The sequence below is a fragment of the Aulonocara stuartgranti genome (assembly GCF_965226115.1).
Source record: "Aulonocara stuartgranti genome assembly, chromosome: 16".
In the NCBI taxonomy this organism is placed as follows: Eukaryota; Metazoa; Chordata; class Actinopteri; order Cichliformes; family Cichlidae; genus Aulonocara; species Aulonocara stuartgranti.
Genome location: NC_138952.1, coordinates 12005225 through 12032187, shown reverse-complemented (window position 1 = coordinate 12032187; position 26963 = coordinate 12005225). Strand labels below are relative to the sequence as shown.

Genomic DNA, 26963 nt, shown 5'->3' with positions numbered 1-26963 from the left:
TTGGAGGAAAAGTTTGAGAGGCAAGGCTGCAATGATTTGGACATGTGCAGAAGAGGGATACTGGATATACTGGACGGAGAAAGGTGGTATGGAAAAGGGTGAAGTGAAGGCAGATGATGCCCTGTGGCGACCCCTAAAGGGAACAGCCGCAAAAAGAAGAAGTAATATTTACCTATATGTGAATAACACCTGTGCAGTAGGACTAAGTCCCATTCTGCATTCTTCCTATTGAAATAACAGGTATTATTTTAATTAATGACATTTCTCACTTCTCTTTTAATTATGAATTTCTAACCGAATTCCTCTTTGTGATTAAAGATTCACTTAATAAGCTGTAAAAATGTATTGTCTGATGATGCAGCATGCTAAGGATTAGATTAGGAATTCTAAAAAAAGAAAAGAAAGATTATTGTCATAAATGTGGGTAATTGTTATTATTTAAGCCACGTTTTACAATTTTTTTTTTTGGATGAGTCTGACATGTAATATATATTATATAAGAAATACTGATTTATGCAAAGTCCCCTATTACAAGTGAATAGCTATTTAATACTATTTTAAGTCATAGTGGGTACCATCTTTCATACCGGATTTCCTATTGGCAACAGCCGTACAAGGAACGTACAAGGGTTAGTGACAAGGATAATTGCGCGGTTGCCAAGTAGTTAGTATCCTGTCGTGAGGAATTGGAGGACGCTTTCTTACCAACCTGGCAACTTTGAGTATGCGCTGGATACGGCAGACAGTATGGCGGACAACGAAAGTGATTTGGAAACAGACGGGCTTGAATTAGCTCTGGACACGTTGTGTGCTAAACACTGCAGCGGCGAATCGTCACTGAAGAGCAAAGAGTATTGCTCTGAGTTTTGTGAGGTATGTCGGGTGAATTTATATCCTGTGATTTACGGAGTCGGCGTTTGTTTATCGCTAACGATGCTAGCTTTGAGAGCTAATGCTAGCCCCTGAGCAGCTCTTTTAATGCAGTTATGTGTTTAAGGCGGAGGCATAGCACATCAGAGACAGAGCAGAATTAGTTAGTCAGAGTTTACAGGTACGAACTGGACTTTTGGGTGTCTTATTTTTGTATTAGTGTTTGTTTTTTTTGTTTGACGTTAGCTTTATAGCTAGATAGTAAAGCTAAGCTAATTAACGTTGTGGGCTTAACAAGGTTTGATGAACGAGGGAAATGGAGCAGTTTCTACCCTTGCTGCCTAGAGTTGACATCAGTTGATAAAAATGCAAAAAGACGTACGTACTGACAAATGGTAAGTTATTTTTAGGGAAAAGCAGGAGCGTGGTTTCCTTTCACAATGCAAGGTGCCCTCGAAGTGAAAAAAATACCATAGCTGACTGCCAAATCGCAACTGAATTGTTTCACTATCCAGAATAACAGTACTCTGTTTTACATATACACACTTGGAATGCGTTTATCTGGGAGCCAAACGTTTGGATAGCTAGTCGGATGAATTGGCTTTTAACTATCCTAGAGCATGGAGCTTTAATTGCGTAAATTAATCCATAAGTTCCACCAGTAGCTGTACTTAAAGTTTACAATTTAATAAAGTTGATTAACTTTACTATTATAGCACTTATACTTACAAACACGCAGTTGCGAAAATGCTTCACATTTAGGATAAAAGAAACATCCCTCAATAAAATGGCACACTGTAACTACCACATGGTACCTATACTCAAAGGTGTATGATGTATAACTGAAATTAATACACATGGTTAAAACAAAGAAAAAAAATACGGAATACAAGTTTATAGTGTCTGCGAAATGAGTAATCTAAAACTGTGTTTTAAAGTGGACATGAAACACTAAACGTATTAAGGCTAATTTACACCATGGAATCTCACTCTACAAATGGTCATAGATTTAACACTATTTTGAAAGCGGATTTAGGAAATAAGTGTTTAAAGTTTCAGTTTTTAGATCATCTGTAGAACCACTTGTGCCTATATGTTAGCTAACTAGAGACAGAATTAATAACCTTGTACAAACTATAAAGCAGTGTATGAGGGTCACTGTTGCCTATGTCTGTAGCAATGACTTTTATTTTAAAAACAAAACATGGATATACTGTTCATTTTCACTCTCCATTTCCCACTTAGTGGTTCTTTGTTGTTGGCTAGCTGCACTGAACCAGGAAAATCCACCTGTTTGGGCTTGTGCTTTATAAATGAGCACTGTGTGGAGGAGAGCCTGTTTGATTCAGGTGCACTAGTGGTTCACTGGACCAACAAGCTAAATTTGAAAATTCAAGGATAACAGTAGTTATATTTTATCATTACAAAATATCATTTCAATTAAAGAGTTTGGCCATACTTGTGGATTAACCATTACAGAAACATTTATTTTTTTTGATAATTATGAATACTGTTAAGTTATGAGAGCTGTGGCACAAACCTTAGATTGGGTGATGGTCTAACAAATGTGTTAGACATCCATACAATAAATGTCTAATGGAGATGTCAAATAGAAATGTGCATTCTAATGAACATTTCTATTTGATTGTGTTACAGTGTGTCTTATTTACGTTCTTATACTTTGGTTCTAAGATCCAATTTGTGTTCATATTCACACAGCACATCCACCAGCTGTCTTTATTATCCAAACAATTTCAGTTAGAATTCTTCTTGGTTTTGATCGTAGTGTATTGTTAAAACATTAGTACTCTGATGTGCAGTGTGGACGGATAATGAGTTCCACCATTTCATATCAAATCACTATTTTCTATATATTACTTGTTTTTAACTTTTGGCAGCGTAAACCTTTCTGTTGTAAACTGTGTTAGATGTGGGATGAAAAACATACAGCTTTTAGCTGTCATGCATAGGATTCATTTAAGTCTTTCACATTTCTGTTTCATTCCTCGACAGCTTGTTGAGGAGTACACAGGGCAATGGCAAGTTCCTCTCCCGCAACTGAAGGTGCTGCGGACCGCACTCTACAATTTTACCAAAGCCACCACTGCCTTTACAGATGACTGTCAGCACATCCAGTATGTTCTCAGCAGTTTGGCCTTGTAAGTGCAATGTTCACTGGAAGCTGTTTTAATGTGCTGTATTGATTGTAAATAAATTTATTTGAATAGCTGAACCCACGTATTTGGTTCGAAAATTCTTAATTGCCTAGCAGAGACACGACATAAAATGTTATTTCTAAAACAAAACTGTGAGACAGTTACTGTGAAAAATCAGTGTTGAAAATAGTACAGAACATTTTCTGTAAATCAGTGTTTGTTGATGCTTTCAGATAAAATTTAAAGGCTGTAGCTCAAATAGAGGTGAACCATAAATTCATGGAACCCTTTTTTATCTGTTGGGAAGAGCTGGAGCTCCGTGTCCAAAAGGAATAGCAGAGTTGTATTTGCTGCCTGTCTTTGAAATAGAAAAAGACACATATTGTTTTAACTTGAATCATTTGGTAATGAGCAGCACAATTTTGAGTTGATCACCTCTCCTTTAAAACTAGCACTTGTAAGGCATTCATGTTCTGGTGGTTGTCACCTTGGTGTGAGATATTTTTCTAATGTCTCTGTCATTGTCTTGCAGGAGCTTCTTTGAACTCATGCTGTTTTTCAGCAAGGAAGAATTTGTGGAAGAGCCTTTAAAAGACATCCTTGACTCTTTTCAGGTGATTAAAAACTGACCTACTGTCAATTCACAGTACAATTTTGTAAAAGCCAGGTGTTTTTACAGGTGCTGAGTTTTAAACTAAAGGTAACAATACTTGTCTCAAAACTGCTGCCAGTTTCTTCTTGCACCAATGTTTTATGATTGAAAATAGTGACTAACTCAGCTTCCTTCTATAACATTAAGATTTTGAATGAACGTCTTCTCTGCAGATTTGCCACACTCGCCTCATGAGGCACAGGAACATCTACCTTCAGCATGTAAAGCAGATTATTAAAGTAGGAGGCCCATGGGAAAATCCTGTGTTACAGGGAATCCTGAAGGAGGATGATTTGCCACCAAACGACGGTAGGCATATGTGACATATAGGAAATAATACAATGCCTGTCCAAAATAAGAAGTCATACATGGTTATATTTCATTGCATTGCCTTTAGATTTGATGAGGCACACATAAGTTGTGATAAAGTTTCAAATAAGCTTGGGCAATGTCACCACATTTACAGAGTTGCATTAAGTTTTTTGCCCAGATCTTGTATTGATGGTAAAGGACCACTGCATAAAATCTTCCAAAGATTACATCAGGGTTATTCTCTGGCTCTGTGATGACCACTCCATGTATAAAAATCATTTTTCATGCATGGAGTCATTTTTCATGCAATCACTTCTTAAGAAATTAAGTGGGATGAATCTTGGTATGTCATCTTGGAATACGATAAGAAAATGGCATGTAATATCACTGAAACTTGACCTGGCCTCTTGAAGAAACCCCATTTCAACCCCTTCTTACCCTGATACACTCATTATTAAACAAATTTTGTTACTAATCTACCAAATGTTTCAGTCATCTTCTGTCATGATCATCCCCCCCCCCCAAGCAACCACATTTCGTTCTCAATACACCATTATATCTATCATCACGTTTTTAATAATACATTGCACTGTCATTGCTTATATATAAATATAGGCAATGACTTTATTTTCAGCAGGTAGTTCATATTAATACCCATCCCATGAGATTTACATTAACACATGTAATTACCTTCTATGCAGTTGAGGACTACGTGAGCTCAGAATTGCCAGTGTTCTTGGAGCTGCGAGTGCGATATCTGCAGGCCTGTGAACGAATGCAGGAGGCAATGGCTCTTGCTAAAAGCTGCCTGGAAAATCGTGAGGCTGGAAAGCATCTATACTTCCATCAGGCCTACTTGACCTGCCTCTACAAAGCCTCGCTGCATGAAAACCTTTACAAGGAGGTGAGAATTGAAGAGCAGAACAAGTAACCTTGAAAGAATTAGTGATAGGCGTTTCTAAAAATGGACATGGATGAATAAGAAAGGGGGGAAAAATGCATTATTTAGTCTTATTTATTTGTTGATCTACTATGTATTTAAAGTCTATGTTCAAATCAACCCAAAACAGGAAAATAGTTAAGGCTATCCGGTTGTTCAGTGATGACGCGACGGATCCTACTTCCGGGTCTAAAGTAGTCTGCGTTTAATATGGCTTTTGTGTTGTTAACATGTTTAATGTTATGTATTTTCTTCTATTTGATTTCAAAAAGCTCCTAAAACAGTCAGTGATCACTGTTGACCTCTCTCGGCTTTTATTACCACTAATCATTTATTTAAGCTCAGTTTTTAAAACCTTAGGATGTAACTACAGCCCAGCCCATGCAGCAGTATATGAATGACTAACCTCGTATTGTGGATGGATTATCTCAGTTGTTCTCCTGGCTGAAGGTTGGTCCTTTTACAGCATCCTGCCATGCGATTACATTTGTTCCTGACCACCGAGAACACTCACGTTAACTTTTATCGAGTGGAAAAAAAAGTTAGCTTGTTTATATTATGCTAACATAGCTGTGTCGCTAGCGGTCACGTAGCACATCATTATATACCAGCTAGCCCAACTTCAGTAACCCTACAAACGTCACTGCTGTTTAGTTTTCTGTCTTCATTGATGTTGGAAGTGATAACAGAGCTGTACGTTTGAATTTGTTTCCAAAACCCCGCAGTCAGGACATGCTATATTGTATTTAGATAGAAGCTAGCGAGCTAACTCCCTGCTAACTTCTAACTCCGTTAAATGTCATAAATTCCGTTTTCATGGATGCCTGGATGTTAAACTCAATTGTTACACCTGGTAGAGCAGAACGCTGATCATTTTATTAAAGATGAAAGACTTTAGACAGTTTTTCTACTCTCAGTAATGCCATAGTGATCGTTTGATATATGGACCTGCAGCGGAGTTTAGGTCCAGACATGGCTAGTGACGTCAGACTGAACAACCGGATAGTATATTAGTAAATATGATGTAACTGTATCACATATAATAGGTGACCATTTTGCAAATGAAAAGCTTTGTGAATGCCATACATTAACTATAATACATGTTTTATAATAAATAAATGTATATGTGTATTTTCTTAACTTCTTCCTTAGATGGCAGAGATAGATGGTCGTGATGCAGTGGAGATAATCTGCAATACAGAGAGTGTTGAAAAAGATGAGCTGTTGTTATCACTGTGTAAAGCTTTTCTTACACAGCAGCTACACAATGGAGACATGTATTACATCTGGTAAGTGTGACCTCATATAAAGGATTCAGCAAATATTCAGACCCTCTATAGGCTTATCAGGCCAGATTTCAGTAGTTTATCCCATTCCTTTTTGCAGATCCTTCCATGATTTGTCAGATTGGATGGGTACCATCTGTAAACTGCCATCTTTGGGTCTTTTAACATATGTTCTATGGGACCATGTCTCAGGTTTCTGTTACACTCAAGGACAATCAAACTTGTACTGAAAGTAAAGCTTGCACTGTTGTCTTGACTGCATGCTTAAGGTCTCTTGTGCAGGTCTTTTTTTCCAGCCCCCTTTCTGAATTTAGCTTTGTTTATTCTTTCCTTATTTTTGACCAGTCTCCTTGTATCTGGCACTAAAAAGCTCTGGAGCGCTTGTGAGGGGGAAAATCTTAAAGCTTTACATTTATTAAAAACTTTTTATTGACTGTCCCTCTCAACATCTCCGTTATAGAAGTCTTAGAGTTCTTAAGAGAGTTCCTTTGACAGAACTTTTTTTTTAGTAAATGTAAGGGATTTGATTATACATTTTGGTGTGCCACAGCAAAAAGTAGAAATATTTTAAACATATTTTTACTTTTTGGGCAGGAGGTTATTGACTATAGAGTGAAAGAAATAGCAATTTTACTACAATGGTGTGTCTCGCTCCTGTCAGTTTCTTCAGCCAGATTATGCAGGGTTGGGTATAGGGCATATCTTTGAATATGGCAGTAATGTGAGTTGTTGAAGTGATAACCCCATTACAGTGCATGACTTTATTTAATTATTTTAAATGCTTTAGCATCTCTCTGTTTGTTGACTTAATATCATAGTTGTTGCCTGATTAAAATCATACCTGAACTAGATGTATATGTCTTTATGCAGGGACCTGGTGTTTATCTGGAGCAGACTGTATCTTAGGGCCCATCCCTCCAGACAAGGCTTCTTAGCTGAGTGCTTGCAGCTGGCCTCCTCTGCTACCAATGTCAGAGCCATCTTCCCCTTCATAAAATTGGTCACTACAGAGGTGAGATGTCATTGCAGCATCATCTTTTGTCGCCCTGTTAAATCGTAACAGTTTCTGTACACTGTCTATAGTGTACAGAAACAGTTTAAAGTTGTGTTTTTAATACTGTTAAATATTAGTTAAATGCTTTGGTTAAACTGTTAAAAATAAGTACTGCAGACATTTACAATTGGCAATTGAATATTTTTTTCCTTTTGATTTGATTCTTATATCTGTTTTAATCAGATTTATTCATCTGTGTTTATTTCCTTTTGAATAGCTGGGTGGTGATGGAATTCAAGTTTGCGTGGAGCTTTGCGCCAGGGCCCTGCAGCTGTGTGACATGCAGGCTGACACTGTAACCCGGTCACTCGTTTGCAAGACAATTGCCTTCCTGCTGCCCCATGACCTGGAGGTCTGTCGAGCGTGTTCCCTTCTTGTGTTTTGCCAGGAACGAAGCTTGGAGGCATACCGAACTGTCTCCCTGCTTTACATGCATCCTGATCAGGAGCCGCATCCCCACAACAACCCTGTCCGGACCTGTGTTCGCTTTCATATTCTTCAGGTTAGAGGGGGTGATGCGATATATGTTGAACTTTATCTGATATGGGCTATATTTCGATATTATAACTGTGTGATTTGTTTACAACTGTGTTTTGCATGATTGTTGGTTTTTTTTGTTTTGTTTTTTTTTTCTTTTCCCAGATGCTAAAGGAGCGCCTATGTTTTGACCCTGAATTTTGGAACTTCCTGACCCTTAGGACACATTGTTTAGAGTTAATGAATGATAAGGTTGTGACTGCTGCTGTTCTCGACGAGATGGAAGAGGAGAAGGCATATAGTGAAGAACTACTAAAAAGTAACTGTGTAAATGAGTCATGCACTCAAGACTCCATCTCTTGCAACTGCACTGAAGCTGGATTTGTGAACCTTCCAGAAGAGCAAACTGTAGATGGAGAGGCTGGAAAACGTGTTGCACTGTCGGATAATGATTCTCTGAAGAGGAGGAAATGGAGAAAAAGGCTACGACGGAGAAAACGGCCTCGGTCTGATGATGAGTTTGAAATAGGTGATGATCCAGAGATCAAATACAATGTCAAATCAACCTCTTTAGGTAATAACTCTGTGTACTCACTAAGGCGCAATCACACTAACAAGGAAAATTCTTCTGTAAGTCTCCCTCTGAACCGCAATAGGGAATACTTGTCTAGATGTGTTAAGAGCAAAATTTTGAAAAGAAAAGGTCAAAAGAAAAGATGGTTGCAAGGTCTTCCAAGACTGGAGCTGGTACAGGCAGTGACAGAGAAAAAGGTCAAAGTTAGAGGGAGAAAACGGGGAAGGAAGCCATTATCAAAACTGGAACTCTCATATCCCGATAATGAAATATACCTTAACAAGGAGGAGTATGGATTTGAGAAAAAAATGGACACAGAAGACAAAGAGCAGAATATGCCTCAACTGAACTGTGAGCTTGAAATGAGTGACCAGAAAGAGAACCAACTTGGGCACTTGAACAGAGAAAATGGAGAACATAATGATTTGTTTTATGAAATTAAGAATGATAGGCAGATGAAAGACCTGAAAGACAATGAATTTGAGCAGATGACAGACTTTAAGGAGAATGGAGAACATCCTGATTTGGCCTTTGAAATCAAAAGCGAACAGAGAGCGTATCAACTCGAGAAGATGATGGGCCCTAAGAAAGAAAATGGAGAACATAATGGCCTTGATTGTCATAACACTTTAAGTGAACCATCCCAAGAGGAATCTCAAACACAGGTGGAATCCAAACTTTGTGAAGGTCCACCCATTGAGAATCAAGCTGCTATCGGTATTGCTGAAGCTGATCCTGTGGACCTTGATGGTCCACTATTGGAGTTATTGGATTGTCCAGTAGAACTCTTTCACAGTTACTCCTTTAAATCCAAATCACCTGACAGTGAAAATCCTCAACCGCCAGAATCTACAGCATCTGAGGACCTTAATGGCAGCAATGAAGAGGAACCCCATCCGTCAGTTGAAACAGAAACAACAAACATTGAGGTTAGTTATTTCTCCATATTTACATTACTGTGCAAGTGTCTCAAGCCTCCCTTATTTTGTTTTTTGCTGGGATGCGAAAGAGGAAAGGGATGCAGTGATTTATTTAAACATGCACACCCATGGAAATACAGGCAGAAACAAAGTTTGTACAATTCTAGCAAGTCAATTAAAGTCAATATTTGGTATGAACACCTCTATTCTTGAACTCTCTTAGGCAAGTTTTCCTGTGGTTTCTTTAAGTAGTCTTCAGGAATAGTTCTCCCAGGACATTCAAAGCTCCTCTTTGGATGGTGGTTGCCTTTTGTTCTATTCTTTGTCAAGATGATCTACACTTCATTCAATAATGTTGAGGTCCAGGTTCTGGAGAAGGCAATCCATGATTGATAGTGTTCCACTGAGTGTTTTTTCTAGTCAGGTACACTTTTCTGCACTGACAGAGTGTTTGGGGTCATTGTCATGCTGAAAATTAAGCCACTGCCAATCAGATACTTTCTGCATGGTATTGTATGATGACTCAAACTATGACCAGACTTTTCTGCATTTATAATAGGATCAGTTTTGACAGTTAACCCAGTATCACTGGAGACCAGTGTTGGGCAAGTTACTTTAAAAAGTAATTAATTATAGTTACTAGTTACTTCTTCAAAAAAGTAACTGAGCTACAAGATTCTAAAAGTAATTAATTACTTGAAAAGTAACTATTGCTACTTTAGAAAAAAAAAAGTTTAATCCTCTGGGGTCCAGGGTATAATTAGCCATTTTAACCACTTTTGATTTTCCCTCTACATTTCACCTTTAAAAACTATTTATTTGCCTTGTTTTGTATCATTCTTTCCAGCACAACCTCACGTGTCTGAATTTACAGTTATGCTTTCATTTTGAGATACTATATTAACACAATTGATCTAAAATCAGACATAAAACATAAAATCTGAGTAGAAAAAGTTATATTTTTTATTGTAACAACCACAAACATGTTTATTGAATCATATTTCATAACTTTAAATGCAAATATAAATTGTCAGTTTTAAAAGCCTATGCACAAGTTTTGCAAACAAGTTATTTGCAGCTTTTTACCTTTTACTCTCTTTTTTTAAAATAACCATTTCAAACTATTGACAGAACAATCAGCTGTTCTGCATTCAATACGATGCCACACAAATTATTTGTGCCACTCCAAAAAAATAATTTCTGTCCATTATAAAGGAGAACATACAGCCTGATACCTGCAGGTCTGACAGCAGCAGGTGTATCACTCCTGTTTTCTACCTGGAGATAGCAGTCACCTCGTTGTTCTGACACACAACACAAAACTATCCGCAACACTACACACTAACTACACAAGACAACACATTAACTACACACTCCAAACATGCTAAATGTCAGAAATCTCAAAACTCGCTCTCTCTCTTTTTCTGCTGTCTGTCTGTCTCTCCCTCCGTCTCTCTCGCCGTCACTTGTCGGGATGAAATATTATTTTACATTCATAATCTAGGTTACTAGTCATAATCCTTATTATTACTGTTGCATCACTTATGATTTATCATTATTATCATTTCATTGACACATTTATTATTTATTAATATAATGTAGTTATATTAAAGTCGGTATTTCAGGTGTTATTATTTATTAATATAATGTAGTTATATTAAAGTCGGTATTTCAGGTGTTATTATTTATTAATATAATGTAGTTATATTAAAGTCGGTATTTCAGGTGTTATTATTTATTAATATAATGTAGTTATATTAAAGTCGGTATTTCAGGTGTTATTATTTATTAATATAATGTAGTTATACTAAATGTGTCAATGAAATGATAATAATGATAAATCATAAGTGATGCAACAGTAATAATAAGGATTATGACTAGTAACTAGAGCTGGGCGATATGAGATTTTTTCATATCACGATATGTTTTTTTCATTTCAGGCGATAACGATATCTATCACAATATAAACCAAATAACTATATTTGTAAGATTTAAATGTGCCGTTGCTCACAAGTAAAATGTGAAATAATCAGCAGCTTGTTTTTATTTAAATATTTATTTCCCATAATAAGTTCAACAGGGTAGATGTACTTAAGGAACATGAGACTTTTTCAGATAAATAAAGGCAAATATTGCAAACTACACAAAAGGCAGCCACTAAAGCGTTTAAGTTTCAAAATAGAACAAACGAAACAGACTACTAAATTGTCAATTCCACTTAGAAACAAAATATTAATTCTAAAAATAAATCTTAGTTTGTTTTACAGAAGAACAGACAAAACTGACTAACTTTTGTCAATATCAAATAAACTGAGAACTAAAAGGAAATTCTCAATCTCTCCTTGTTGTATAGCTGAGCTTTTCAAACAGTTTTAACAGTTACTTTAGTCTGACAAAAGCCGAATGACGAATTAGCGCTTCCAGTCAGAGACTGAGGCTACGTCCACACGTACACGGGTATTTTTGAAAACGGAGATTTTCCGTTTTCGTTTTAAAAAATAATCCCGTCCACACATAAAGGCAGAAATGAAGGAAAACGCTGCTATGAACATGCCAAAGCAGCAGGTGGCGCTAGATTCCTAACCGTGCAGAAATGTTGGCCAATCAGAAGTCTAGAAGCCTCGGTGGGAAAAAGTAAACAAAGCTGGGGCATAGAAGCAGAACCGAGTCGTATGTGTGGACGGACAGTAACTGTGTGTATATGTAAGCATTTAAACACTGCAGAGAGTAGAATTAACAGTATTGTAGAAATTCATTTCACCGAAACAATAACGTGGCGCACAGTGTGACGCATGCACCAGTTTATTGTATTTCCAGACTTGCTTTCGGCACAATTTACAGTGCACGCTACTCTGTTTTTTGTCAGACTTGAAATAGCCGAGATACCTTCACACTACGGAACTTCTATGGCTCTTCCGTTCGACAATCTCTCCGGCATTGGAACCATCATCTGTTTTCTCTTCGGTCACGCTCGGTTGATTTTTCTAGTCGGCACGCTCTCTCCATTACCCGCTGGCTGCTTCCCAAACAAACACACGTGCGGCTTGGCACTTGTGCTGTAAGTAACAAGTCACGCGACGTGACGCTGCGGCTGTGATTGGTTCGGCTCTGTGCTACTTAATTTGGATTGGCTGACCTTTTTTTTTTTTTTTTTTTTTAAAGAGGACAAGAGCGGCGAGGTCTATCGCGATAGCTTAATTTCTCTATCGAGTAAAAGTTATATCGCGATACATATCGTTATCGTTCTATCGCCCAGCTCTACTAGTAACCTAGATTATGAATGTAAAATAATATTTCATCCCAACACACTCCTAAAACTTCCATCTTCCTAAACCAAATGTCATTTTGCCATATCATTTTTGATTGGTCGACATGGTGCATTTTTCCACCAACACGAACGGGCTGTTTTGTTTGTTTGTTTTTTTTGTTTTTTTGGTCTTAAGCAGAGAGTGCTTGCTAGCGCTGTCCTTAGACGTTAACGTGACGAAACTATTCAGGAAAAAACATGCATATATATTCTTTATCATGACTCAGACTTTTGCGTGGCCTATCAACACAATTTAAAAACTGGTACATATCACCTTGTTGCTTTGTAATCTTAAGCAGCTGCGCGCGCTCCCGCGGGCACCAATCACTTTCTGGTAGACGATCTGGTAGGCTTTTCTAATGACCATTAGAAACGCCGTTGCTTGTAACGCCGTTAATCCCATCACTGCTGGGGACCACAGACTTTTGCACAGTACTGTAATTTAAGAAATGTTGTTATGAAAGTCAATTATTACAGGGAGATATTTGAAGTATGTTCTCTTTTCTTCATATTAGGTTGCATTTGATTGCACATATACACTTCAGGAGAAGTACAGTTTTGCATGCAGTGAAATGTGAATTGATGCTCTGCTGCTTCCAGCTCTGATTTGACTTTTCTCTTTTTCAGGTAAAAGTTAAGAGAACATGGAAGGACAGGGCTCTCCGTACTCAACAATATTCTCATTTGTCCCACTACTGCACATTCTGTGGCAAAGACTACAAAGGCTTGAATGTTATGAGACATGCTCTCTCGCACCTCAAAAGTAGGAAACTAAAATGCATTCTCTGCGGAAAACGCTTCAAACAGCTTCCTTTTGCCAAAAAGCACATTCTTGAGCACATTGATACAATGTGCAAACAAAAATCTTCTAATAAGGAGCCATCCATTGAAAATGCTCAAGCTGCTAATGGAGTAATAGACAATGCAGGAAATAAGTGTAAGCCTTGGGATAAAAAACAGACTATTTCTGAGGGCGAAACTTTTGGACAGAGACCCGGAAGCAAAGCTAAAGTGTCACATCTCAAGAGGGAAGAACGAATCATCAGGAACCTCCGTACCCTCATCAAGAAGACATCTGTGCTTCACAAAAAATGCAAAAAACCTAACACAAATATATTCAAACAGATCGACTTTAAGGATGAGCAGGTAATCATTAAAGAAGGCCTGGTAATTGTAAGTAATCCATCTGTGATTGAAGAAGAGGGGCAGGAGACGCCTGCGGGAGAAAATGCTTGTGGTGCAGACATCACATACCACTTGTGCCCGTCTGACTCCTGCGATAGAGTATTCTTGAGGATGACCAACACACTAACAAAGCATGCTATCAAATGCCATATTACTGAAGACAAGGTGCTAGAGAAGACTTTTGTTTGGGCCAAACACAAGTGCACCCTCTGCCTCAGGTAAGAGAACTTTAAATAACTGCAGATATTTAAAACAAAAAACGGTCTCGTAACTGATTGTAAAACACTAAAAGACTCCATACATGTACAGTTAAAGGGTTTGAATTTGGGAAGTTGATTCAGCATGTTGCGCACGGTTTTTTTTCTCTCTCAACAGGCAGATTCAGTTTCTTCAGCATTATAAGGACCACATGAAGAGCCACAGTAGTCCTCTTCCACACTTCTGCTACCATCTAGAGTGTAAGCAGCGCTTTGTGACACAGCAGGAATTAAAGGATCACGTAAATACCCACCAGCCCTTCCGACCTCAGTGTCCTTTCAGTGGCTGTGAGAAACTTTTCTCAAGTTATCTGGGTCTATATGACCATGAATGGAGGCACTATGTCCCAGTCCCGCAGAAAGACGAGCTAGAATTGGGACCCAGCAAACTGATAAAGGAAAGCGCTGAAGCTCCATGGAAACAGAGAGTGAAGGTCGAGGAGATATGGCTACAGAGTAAAAAGGGGCAGCAGGAGATTCCCATTCCTGATGGTGAGGCCTCTCGTGTTGAGGATCTCACACTAATAAACAAAACTGATGGTGAGACTGGTGGAATAAATGCGCAAAACAATAATCTTCTTAAGTCTGATAACTATTCAGAGAAAACTGTTGCAGATCAGCACACAGATGATACCAAACCTACCATCAATGGATATGAAGATGTGAAAAGAAATGTTTCAGAGGGGTTCATGTCCACTTCTCACACTAACGCTGCTTCAGCGACTCCCACCAAAAGATGTCGAAAAAGACCAACTACTGTCGAGGTAGACCCTTTAAATGTCAGAGATCTTGAAGATATTTCTACTTTGGCCGAGGGAGTCCAACAGAATATAGCAGAGCCACACATTCCTGAGCACAAAACCTTCAAGCCCGAAGATCCCTCCTACGCAACTTTTGTTAAGGCCCCTTTCATCCGGCCACCTCCATCCACCTACCTGGATGAATCTGTGCTTTCAATGCGCAAAAGGAGGTCCACTGATGATGCTCCCAAGAAAATCATTTATTGGAGTCATAAGAAAAAGAAGGACCCTGATCCAGAAAAGGAGCAGCAGGTGGAGGATGTGGCCCCCGAGCATAAGATCAGACATCGCTGTGATAAATGCCTTTCCTCTTACAGCAGTCTGGAGGAGTTGCAGAAACACAAAGCCCTCAACACGTGCTCTTCCCTCTTTGGCTTTGATTCAGATGATGAAAGTAAGTTTGCTTAACTCCATTTTCTGACCCTGTGGTTTTTTTTTTTTTTTGTTTGTTTTTTTATTACCTTGAACAACCAGTAACTGTTTTTCCCCTTGCTGTTTTTTAGGTTAATATTTGCAGGAGTGTGAAGAGTTGCTGCAATTGGAATGGCTATTTCTGTTACTTGGCTCAGGAAGGTCCTTCATGACAACTAAACACTAAAATCCTTTCTTAATGATCAGTCATAGTGCTTAAGGCAAAGGAGATGTAAACCAGAAAATACCTAGTACCTAAAGTACCTAAAAACCAAATTTGGGTTGAAACTACACACAATATTTATTCACACTTTTTTTTTTTTTTTTTTTTTTTTTAAAGCTAATTTGACCTGCTGACTTTGTCAAGTCCATGTAAATTTGGGAAATACACTAATTGTCAGGTAACGGGAATCTGAATAATGGACCCATTCCCTCTGCTGTGGTGTTCACGAGTCTTTGGAGACTGGATAAGAGAATGAATTCTACACACAGTTCATCATTGGAGGTGTGAATTGCAGTGTGCAAACAACATGTATGTTCTGTGGTCTTCCAAATGAGGCATAGACCACTTAGTTTGTATCGTAGAGCACTTGAGAACTTACTAGACATGACTGTAAAGGTGGATATCAGATGGCTGCATCATCGTAACTTTTGTACACTGTAAAATCTATTTTCTAAATAAGTCCTTAAAACCCCTGTCACAAATGCACATTTTAAACTAAGAAAATCATGTGGGTAGCAGTTGGGTGGGACTGGGGTTGCCTTTATTAAATTTCTCTAGTTGCGATACAATTATGTATTAGGGCCGTGGCCAAAACATTTGAAACAATGTAAATCTGCCTTCATTTTGTCAAACTTTCTGTACAGCGTATGCATTACTCACAATTCTGTTAGTGCCAAGACTGAATCAGTGTTCACACTGTAGGATGATAAAAACCATGTAACTAATACAGTACCAGCTTGCTTTAAAGTTTTTATTCTTTTAAGTTGGTTTAAACAATGATTGTGCATTTCTTTATGTAGAGTATTTCACATTTATCATATATGAACCTTTCAGGTGGTTGATCTGTTTAATACCTTTTTGATGTAATGTTTATATAAGACGATGCACTTAAACCTGCTTATTTATATGTACAAATGTCAATAGATTGGATTTGTAAAGGTATTGATTCCCCATCTATTTTTCTTAAAGAAAAAAAGTGATGAAATTTGTTTGAATAAACAAACTAAACCTCTGCCCTCTAGTGTGATCTGCTTTAAAGCTTAGGTTGCGTGCTGTGAGGTAGTATAGTAAAGGAAAACACAAACTCAGTATACGCATATAGGTCAACATTGCATATTTATTTATTTAGGGATGTAAATTTTTTTGTTGTCAATCCTAGGAAAGAGGAACAGTGATATTAGAATTGTTTAAAAAAGTTTTTTGCATCACATCTTCCTGATACATGAGGTATGTTTATCTTTTGGGGGGAAAAAAAACAAACAAAAAAAAAAAAAAAAAAAACGGGGAACATCTATAAACAAAAATCTTGTGTTGTTTAATTTAGTCCACAAAGTGTCTCCCACTCTTAACACTAATATAGTAAAGCCAAAGGTGCACTTTGTTGCTGAAGGCTGCATTCAAAGAAAAACTACAGTCTGTTAAATAGACTGGTGTCCTCAAGTCTATACGCAGTAATCAGTGTATGCCTGACTTTTATCAGATGTGGTTTTTTACTTTGTGTACTTCGATATCTGACATTTTAGGTCCAAGCAGTTCTTATAGCCAAGCACACAGGCTGGGGGAAGAAAGAAAAAAAACAAAACACTAGCCAGCAGAGGCAGTCCTGTTAAAGTTACTATTCAAGACTGAAGGGTATTCCTCTAACTCATGCAGCAAATGTGTTCCATCTCTGAGACTAATTTAACCATTTGCTTTGGTGCTGCTTGTAGCCTTAACAAAAACACAGCAGTGTGCAGGAATCAAATGCTGAAAATGATTTTGCAAACAAATACAAACTATACAGAAATGCTAAGACTAGAAAACAACATGCAGCATACGATGCACTGATGACATCAAACAACCTGGTGTCAGATTTTGCTTTGACCTGAGATAAGAAAATCTTAATTAAGACGATGTGACACATTATAGAAACTTAATGGAACGTTATTGCACTGCTATGCAATGTACAATGAAGCACCATACTAAAAATTAATAAAAAAAAAAAAAAACCCCATGAAAGGCTAAGTTTAAAGAAAAGCTCAACTCCTAAATAAGAATAGTTTCTGTAAACTTGTTCAAGGTGAAACTAAATACACTAATATCCTATTGAATTAATGACCAAGTGTACATTTGGTACATTTTGGTAATGTACACTTCTAAAGACTTTTTTGTCCAGTTTCTGTAGACATGCTGAAATAAAAAGCTGGATCAACAGCACATTATTCACATACAGACAAACAGAACAGCGACCTTGTGAAAAAGTACAAATATGTCTCAGTAGCATAAGTAGGCAAAAAAAACATGCAAAGTGTCAGAGTGCATCCCGAACGGGTTTGGTTTTGATAAATGTTTCATAATTTTCTTTTTAAAACAAATAACTGTGCTAAAAAACCCAAAACACAGTAATAGCACTTCTGCAATTTACAGTGGAATACCTGGATTAAAAAGAGGGTTGAAAAGCCACATAGGCTAACATGCATAGAGGAAGAATAAGTTTACCTATGGTTGATAGGAAGACAAACTGATCCATACATTTAAATAAAGTCTAAGCAGCAGACACTGGATATGTCTGTGTGTTCTACACAGTGCACACAGAAGCTGCTCCCTTTGCTGACGTAAATCAACTACTCATTGAGTGCATCCTATGCTGACCAACCAGGACAATAAGAGCAGCACATCCAGATTTCATTTGTCCCCTTTAAAAAAAAAGCTCAGAGGTTGTTAACCGCAAACAAACTCAAAAAGGATCATTATTTACAAAATCTTCACCTTGCATTTCAGATTCTACAGCCACAAGCTGAGTTGTGACTATATAATATCCACACCTATATTCGATTTCATTTAAAAGATAAAAGGAGCAGCAGCTAATCCTTCCTTTCCCCACAGAATGGAAAACCAAACCATTTAAATATGTAGGTTGCAAAATGCTTAAATGAAGGACCAGAGAGAAGAAGGTGCAGTCTGCTGCACATGAATGAGTGTTTTTCTTTAAAGTTCAAAAGGTTTTCTTATGGCTTATAAAAGCAGTATGTTTGATAAGCCAAGTTATCGTTTCCATCTGCTATAAATATACGCACCACATGAATAGCTCAACCAGTGTTGAACTGGACAGAGAGGAATGGGATCATCTATGAGTCCTGAGTGGCTGACATGGAAAGGAGAGCCACAACTATGGTTACAGATAATAAAATATGTTTAGTGTGCATTTGATGCTATCAAGCTGCTGGAGTACACCATTCATGTGTAGAAAATACTGAGATGATCTTACCAAATTCTCTAGTATTTACACAGCATCAAAAGATGGGGTGTAGGAGCTTACAATGAGAGCAGAATGTGCTCCTCATGTCACAGGGACATACATTATGTTCTGTATAAAACATACGCATGGTTAAGAATAAGTGTTTTTCCATTTTGTACAGATTCAATCAGAAGACAATGGACGTAAAACATGTAGACGTACATACAGGTAGGTGTGAATGCATTTGTGTGTGAGCTCAGTGGGTGCTGTTGGAGCTCCAGTCATAAGGGAGAAAACTGACTTTGGTCTTTCCAGCAGAAACGACGCCCTGCAGGCTGGTCTTCTTTGGTGAGTCACCCATGTGATCCAGCACCCATCCCAGCAGCTATGAGATAGAAGGGGATGCAACAAAAAAAAAAAAAAAACATTAAAAAAAACAATTCATCTATTTTTCCTACAAGAAAAATTCAGGATCCATACATGTGCACACATACAGCTATTAAACTTAAAAATACCTTCTCATCCGTGCCTCCAAAATCAGCTTTGTACCACTTAAATATCTGACTTAGGTGCACTTCTTTTTTTACAGAATCTACCACACAGGCGTAATCATTCTCCAGGAAGGCCTCGGCTGCTGTGCGGAGCTGGCTGTCAATGTCCTGAGAGGGGCGAGCACATAAGAATTAATTTCTGACCATTCAGGGTGCCGCGATTATGGGAGACATAAGAGGCAAGACTTGGGAAACCTGATATGAAATCTATGGGACAATTTCACAACTGTAAAAACTGTGACAGAAGAGGGAGTTTCCAAGTGTATTTATTTTAGCTAAGCCTTCTCAGAATCAAAAAAACTAAAGCGAAATCACTTACTTGTGGTGTGTATGTTTTAATAGGTGGACAGCCCTTTGCACCACAGTTCAAGGCAAAGTGAATCAGTGGCTCAGCATCTGGAAGTGCCACCTAGTGGACAACAAGAGACATGACCTTTAGTTAACTAAAGAAAACTGTCACCACATAAATTCAGCTATCAAAATGTGAATACTTGAAGTCGTGGGTCCGTTTTGGAGAAGGGTCTTCGAAGCTGTGCGACACCTTTTCTGTTCCCTCTAAGAATGCCATTCTCAATGTCCTGCAGCGTGAATACCTCTCCTCCAATCAGGTAGCTCACATAATTGAAGAACTACAATTCAAAACATTCCTAATTTCAGCACATAAGTCTTATTGATATTACAAAGGAATTCTGGGGGAGACAGTGTAGCTGTGTAGTCCTACTCTGTATCTTTGCCACATGTTGGTGGGAGCCCCTAGGCGTAGGTACCCATGGATGACTAAGGCATTGTAGATATTGATGAAGAAGGCCAGCTTCTCCTCCCGGCTAAGCGACAGCAACTCCACCCTCTGCAGCTGAATAGCTAGCTCACAGTAACGCTCAAAAACAGGATTTGCTGACATGCCTTTATAGTCCACAGACTGTGGGAGCATGGACACAAAGTACATGCATTTAATTTAACCGTTTGTACAGGGATAAAGTAACAGAGAAGCATTATCCTGTCAAAATATCTTGACAAACAACCTTGAATGTAGGTCACAAAAAGACCTGCAGTGAAAAATACAGTAGAAATGTTTGCAGACAAGTTTTTTCTGTTTGCCAAAGTGAAACTTCATATGAACACACAGCTTGCCCAGTGCAACAGTACACACTGTGTGGCACAGATCCAAATGCACTGTTGCTTTTACAAAATAGCAACATGCACTCAGTGAGCATCAGGGACAACATTACCTTGCCATCGGCAGAGAGATGCTCCGAGAACAATTTCAGAATCATCTCCCGTAAAAGCAAAGAGAGCTCAGTGGCTGGCAGGAAGACAAAGAGAGAAAAACATGAAATAAAAATCAACATAGTTCAGAGTCAAAATATTAAACAAGAGCTGGGAAAAAACAAAACAAAGAAAAAACAAAAAACAAATTGTGCTTTTTATCAGGCGCTATAGAAAAAAAGGAAGCTGGGTAAAATCCTGCTGGTATCATGGTGTGACTCTACAGGTTCTACAAGTGTGCAGCTTTCAGGTATAAACACGCCAACACAGAGCCAGCCAATATGACTCACCACCACCATTGCAGAAGTAAAGGAATATCTGACAGGAAATTAAAACCAAGTATTAATTTGACCCAAGCCCACAGCAAAGCAGGAAACTGTTGTGAAACAGCCAGCAGCTGACATTGAAATCCAGCTAGGTTCTTTGCAGCCTGATACACTTTATGCATAATATCATCATAAAGCATTATTTATGATCAAATATAGTTTATTTATTTAGTCTAAATTTGCTAAGTTATGTTAATTCACTGATGAAGACAGTGAGTTTAAGTATTTTTTTAAAATACTGCATAGATTTTCAAGACAGAGAATGCGCTCAGTCACGCAGGCGTTGCAAGCTAATGAGCGAATGATGTTTTTATTGGATACACCATATTTCAGCTCTTAAAGCCACAAACCCAGAAGGATCATATGCTAAGTTAGCAGCAAAGAAAGGACATGGGTTAGTAGAGTGCTGAAAGACACTGCTCAGAGTGAACCTGAAATGCGATACGTGCACACTCCAAGCCTTATCTGGTCCTGACGTACCCTGCATGGGACTGCAGGTTGAAGTCGGTCCTGCGTTGAGAGCTGAATCATCCTCCAGTAGCCTGTACAGTGCATCCATGGTGTCTTTTCCTTCGCCAAAATTGCCATCCTGCTGCTCACAGCCATGAACTCTGATCATGTACTTCTTCTTCAACAATGCCTGTCCAGTATTACAGGCTGCAGCCCTGGCTAGTGTACACATAGCCACAATCAAGTGCTGACAGAACTGAATTTGACTATGTTTTGTAAGGATAGGGGCGCTTGGAAAATTGCATGAGATTTTACCCATATCACTGACAGCCTTACTTACCCATGCCCTTCTCTTTTTGCAGCCAGTCAACCAGCTGACTTCCTGAGAAGCTCTTTTTGTATAAAGTCAGCCCCCTCCTATGACTGCCAATCATGCTGGCATGTTTGAGGTCTTCCACTAGGTCTGCCAACTCATCTCTCTCACACGTAAATTCTACACGCGTGGAATTTCCAGGTCACACATGTATAAACACACAGAAATATAATCATGTTCACACATGTATGAAAGAATTTGATAAACGATGTAGTTCTGCATCTGTGAAAAAATGTCTCGCTGGTGAGAAAAGGTATTGCCTGAGCTGGGTAAACTTCTGGCTTCTTTCATTTCAACACAGCAGCATTGCTTTGGTTTGTAAATGAGATTTTTGGAATATACACTACTGAAGAGGAATTAAGTAAATGTGTAACTGTGTATATATGGCACAAGCATTACTAAGATTTTTTTTAAGCATCAGACCTCAGTCCTGTCTATTATATAAAGTCTGACAGGGATCACAGAGACAAATCATGTTTCCAAAGAAATATTTACACGCACAAATGGCAATTTCATTCTTTCTTCTCCCCCCCATTATATTGTACACTTACCTGCCACTTAATTAGGTACACCAGTTCAACTGCTCATTGATGCAAATATGGAATCAGTGAATCTCATGGCAGCAACACAAGTCTTTTAGGCATGCTTCTGCAACATTTGGATGGTTAGAATCTGGTATAAGGAACGTATTGTATAATATGGTTCTGACTGTATATGTAAAGGGTGTCATTGTTAAAAAGGCAAAACTAAGTACTCCAATAGTCTATACATCTGTGCAAACACTAAATAAAACTGCTCTATCAGAAGCAGCTCACCTATATTACACCGACTACAATCTGATGACTTGTTCTGCTCTTCAGTGCATTATCGTTATGTGCCAGAGATGTACAGTGGGGCAAAAAAGTATTTAGTCAGCCACCGATTGTGCAAGTTCCCCCACCTAAAATGATGACAGAGGTCAGTAATTTGCACCAGAGGTACACTTCAACTGTGAGAAACAGAATGTGAAAAAAAAAAATCCATGAATCCACATGGTAGGATTTGTAAAGAATTTATTCGTAAATCAGGGTGGAAAATAAGTATTTGGTCAATAACAAAAATACAACTCAATACTTTGTAACATAACCTTTGTTGGCAATAACAGAGGTCAAAAGTTTACTATAGGTCTTTACCAGGTTTGTACACACAGTAGCTGGTATTTTGGCCCATTCCTCCATACAGATCTTCTCGAGAGCAGTGATGTTTTGGGGCTGTCGCCGAGCAACACGGACTTTCAACTCCCGCCACAGATTTTCTATGGTGTTGAGGTCTGGAGACTGGCTAGGCCACTCCAGGACTTTCAAATGCTTCTCACGGAGCCACTCCTTTGTTGCCCGGGCGGTGTGTTTTGGATCATTGTCATGTTGGAAGACCCAGCCTCGTTTCATCTTCAAAGTTCTCACTGATGGAAGGAGGTTTTGGCTCAAAATCTCACGATACATGGCCCCATTCATTCTGTCCTTAACACGGATCAGTCGTCCTGTCCCCTTGGCAGAAAAACAGCCCCATAGCATGATGTTTCCACCCCCATGCTTCACAGTAGGTATGGTGTTCTTGGGATGCAACTCATAATTCTTCTTCCTCCGAACACGACGAGTTGAGTTTATACCAAAAGGTTCTACTTTGGTTTCATCTGACCACATGACATTCTCCCAATCTTCTGCTGTATCATCCATGTGCTCTCTGGCAAACTTCAGACGGGCCTGGACATGCACTGGCTTCAGCAGCGGAACACGTCTGGCACTGCGGGATTTGATTCCCTGCCGTTGTAGTGTGTTACTGATGGTGACCTTTGTTACTTTGGTCCCAGCTCTCTGCAGGTCATTCACCAGGTCCCCCCGTGTGGTTCTGGGATCTTTGCTCACCGTTCTCATGATCATTTTGACCCCACGGGATGAGATCTTGCGTGGAGCCCCAGATCGAGGGAGATTATCAGTGGTCTTGTATGTCTTCCATTTTCTGATGATTGCTCCCACAGTTGATTTTTTCACACCAAGCTGCTTGCCTATTGTAGATTCACTCTTCCCAGTCTGGTGCAGGTCTACAATACTTTTCCTGGTGTCCTTCGAAAGCTCTTTGGTCTTGGCCATGGCGGAGTTTGGAGTCTGACTGTTTGAGGCTGTGGACAGGTGTCTTTTATACAGATGATGAGTTCAAACAGGTGCCATTCATACAGGTAACGAGTGGGGGACAGAAAAGCTTCTTACAGAAGACGTTACAGGTCTGTGAGAGCCAGAGGTTTTCCTTGTTTGAGGTGACCAAATACTTATTTTCCACCCTGATTTACGAATAAATTCTTTACAAATCCTACCATGTGAATTCATGGATTTTTTTTTTCACATTCTGTCTCTCACAGTTGAAGTGTACCTCTGGTGCAAATTACTGACCTCTGTCATCATTTTAAGTGGGGGAACTTGCACAATCGGTGGCTGACTAAATACTTTTTTGCCCCACTGTATGTGTAGTACCACGTACTGTTGATTTTAATTAAACTTCACAAAAGCTAACATTAAATTTCAATATTTTTCTACAAACACTGTTTACACTGTACATATGAGGTGCTGTGGGGCAGCCCAGCACTACTAGGCTTATCCAGAGTTTCAGGTTTCCTGTATCAACTGTCCGTGTTGGCATTTGGAGGAGTAGAGGAGCATGGATGTAAGACACACACACACACACACACACACACACACACACACACACACACACACACACACACCTGATGTTGCCTAAAAATGGCTTTTTCACTACATCAGCCAATGCTATTTCATAACCACTCTTTGCTCTTGGCTCACCTTCAGCCAACAATGACTATGCATAACCGGACACGCTGACTTCAGACCATGCTTGTCTATTTCTTGAAAGATAGGCAGTTAATATACTAAAATATCAGAAGGTATTTTACAAATATATTTAAGAACCGCATTAAAATGTGCCTTAAGAGCATTTTTGACTGTAAAGGGAAGGAAAGGAAAGTAATGATCTTAAGCAGGCAAAAACTCTTAAGAATTAATTCCTTACCTCCTTCGTTCTCTGAAGCTGTATGCTCTGACTGACTCTGTTGTGGCAGAGGTGGTGCATCTGCTGGAAGGGGCTCTTCCTTCACCAGACTTACCAGCCTCTGAAGCTCTTCAGGTGACTACAGAAATTACAGTATCAATTCAAATTAGTTTTTCTCCCCCATTTTTGGACATTGCTTGACCTCTTAGTTTACTGGTCATTAGGGACCAGTAAACTAGTGGTATCGTCAGAAATGTTTTCCTTTTCCTCACCAGTTTCTGCAGGTCGTCGTTACCTCCAACATGAATATTGTTAAAGAAGATCTGAGGGACTGTGCTGCGTCCTGTCAGCTCCTTCACCTTTGCTCTCAGCTCTGAATGACTACCGAGGTCTATGTCACATACAGGCACTCCCAAGCCAGCAAGGGTGGTCTTGGCCTGCGTGCAGTGTGGGCAACCCTGGATTGAATACACAGTTATTCGCCCAGGAGCACTGCTCTCATAGTCTCCCATCGGAAATACTAATGGAAAATCAAGAGAGAAAGATTTATACAATTTGAAGAATGTATGCAAAAATAGATAATCCCTAAGCAGAAAACATACCCAACATGAAGCACACTTTTGGCCTCCTCAATTTGTACAAAATGTAATAAACTCCTTGAAATACAATTATCTAGTTTTAGGCTTTGTGTACATATATCTAGTGTATACTGTTTATATGTCCTGCCCCTGTGACCCGGCCCCAGATAACCAGAAGAAAATGTATGGATTGTCTCTAACAACACAGAAAAGTATATATATTGAAAAGTATATATACACAGGTTGAAATATATAGATACACCGCCGCTAATATTAAGTTAAGTTTCCCTTAGCAAGTTGCACCTCAACAAGACACTTTTGATATCCATTATGCTTATGGCATAACTGTGCCTAGATATTAGACCACTATTCTTGGCAGAAGTAGTCCACACATTTTCAATAAGTTTGAGGTCAGGGCTTTAGGAAAGTCAGTCCAGAAGATTAATGTTTAATGCTTAATCCATTTCAAAACTAGTTTGAATGTAAATGGTAAATGGCCTGCATTTGTATAGCGCTTTTCTAGTCCCTAAGGACCCCAAAGCGCTTCACACTACATTCAGTCATTCACACACTGGCGATGGCAAGCTACAATGTAGATGTTTGTTTGGGACCATGGTGGTGTTGGGACATCCAGTTATATTCAAGTTTTAACTATCTAGCTGTTGATTTGAGGTGAAGTTGAAGAATTTGAAGGCAACCTCGTTCATTATTCCCAGCCCCAGAGCATGATACTACCACCACTAGACACTGGCAGTTTCTTCCTCCTGCTCATTTCTTAATATTTCCTTGTGTTGAAAGCTGGCCAGTGTGATGTGCATGTCCTGCGAAATGATTTTTTTTTTTTTGCAATGACACAGTTCCTCATTCCTTCTGACAGCTTTAGCTTTGAAGTCTATCAATATTTGTCTATGCGACCCAGATGCTAGATAAAAACCAGCAGGAATAGGTCAATGTCTAAGGTACGTTTCTGTGTCATTGAACGTACACATGTCAAATCCCCTGATTTGCTCTCGACAGAAACCTCCAGATCTAATCGCGTTACCACGATCATACACTGATTTCAAGAAAAGTATCAAACTGTAAGATGTAAGATAGTTCAATTCAATAAGACCAAAGATAAACAGTAAATACTAACGTGTGGTTGAATGTGAATCCCGACAGAAGGGAAAATAATATTACATACCCTAAAACATTACTGTAAGTGGACCAGCAGTTTAACTGAAAAAACTAACAAGAATGCCTAAATGTTTAAGTGACATGTAAATAAGCGGCACTGCACTAACAACATACCAGCTAAGCTAAACGAATGGATAACTAGCTGAGGGTAAATTAGCAAATGATAACAGTACATTACCTTTCGGGTTCACTAGCTTCACAGTACGATATTAAACTGGAGAACGGATCCTCTTAGCCTCGTTAAAGCATGTTAATATGATAGCGTGACGCCAGCTAAACAGGCTGACCAGCTCTCCCGTCCGAGCATCGCTAGTGCGCAGGCTAGCTGCTAGCTTGGTTTATGATGCCTTCAGGAGCTCACCGTACACTTCAAATTTCAACGATTGATATTTTGGTATTTATTCTAATGAGCCTCTAATAACTCAAAGAAAAATGGAGAAAACTTCCCTTTTTTTTTACGTAATAATTACCATAAAACGTGTCAGTACACAGCACCAGTTTCCCTGAATGATACAGCAGAAGACACTGCACTCTCTAGCTCCTACTTATTAGTGAGAGCAAAA

The 26963-nt window shown here is 38.8% G+C and overlaps 2 protein-coding genes across 2 annotated transcripts; one reads left to right on the top strand and one right to left on the bottom strand.

The window, feature by feature from the left end:
• The first annotated feature begins 629 nt into the window (after positions 1-629).
• Positions 630-17006, top strand: LOC309691349 (zinc finger protein 654-like). Its single transcript, XM_082508962.1, has 12 exons — positions 630-873; positions 2884-3029; positions 3559-3640; positions 3852-3987; positions 4692-4894; positions 6083-6219; positions 7087-7228; positions 7488-7772; positions 7913-9250; positions 13176-13951; positions 14109-15184; positions 15294-17006. The coding sequence occupies exons 1-12, from the start codon at positions 748-750 to the stop codon at positions 15296-15298; spliced, it is 4452 nt and encodes a 1483-aa protein (XP_082365088.1). The 5' UTR covers positions 630-747; the 3' UTR covers positions 15299-17006.
• On the bottom strand, positions 16524-26748 carry LOC309691353 (uncharacterized protein). Its single transcript, XM_082508969.1, has 11 exons — positions 26579-26748; positions 24919-25166; positions 24668-24785; positions 21575-21727; positions 21265-21453; positions 20422-20495; positions 19914-20111; positions 19684-19821; positions 19512-19601; positions 19157-19300; positions 16524-19026 (listed from the first exon to the last, which is right to left on the bottom strand). Exons 2-11 carry the CDS (start codon positions 25156-25158, stop codon positions 18898-18900), a joined length of 1473 nt encoding a protein of 490 aa, XP_082365095.1. The 5' UTR covers positions 25159-25166; positions 26579-26748; the 3' UTR covers positions 16524-18897.
• Positions 26749-26963: the final 215 nt, after the last annotated feature.

Bases quoted from the DNA above. Each gene is read 5' to 3' on its own strand.
- LOC309691353 (XM_082508969.1), bottom strand. From the start codon at position 25,158: ATGGGAGACTATGAGAGCAGTGCTCCTGGGCGAATAACTGTGTATTCA. The intron at 20,112-20,421 runs GTAATGTTGTCC...ATGCTCCCACAG, and splicing joins ATCTCTCTGCCGATGGCAAG to TCTGTGGACTATAAAGGCAT. The intron at 19,027-19,156 runs GTATTTTTAAGT...TCTATCTCATAG, and splicing joins TTGGAGGCACGGATGAGAAG to CTGCTGGGATGGGTGCTGGA.
- LOC309691349 (XM_082508962.1), top strand. From the start codon at position 748: ATGGCGGACAACGAAAGTGATTTGGAAACAGACGGGCTTGAATTAGCT. The intron at 3,988-4,691 runs GTAGGCATATGT...CCTTCTATGCAG, and splicing joins TGATTTGCCACCAAACGACG to TTGAGGACTACGTGAGCTCA. The intron at 9,251-13,175 runs GTTAGTTATTTC...TCTCTTTTTCAG, and splicing joins CAGAAACAACAAACATTGAG to GTAAAAGTTAAGAGAACATG.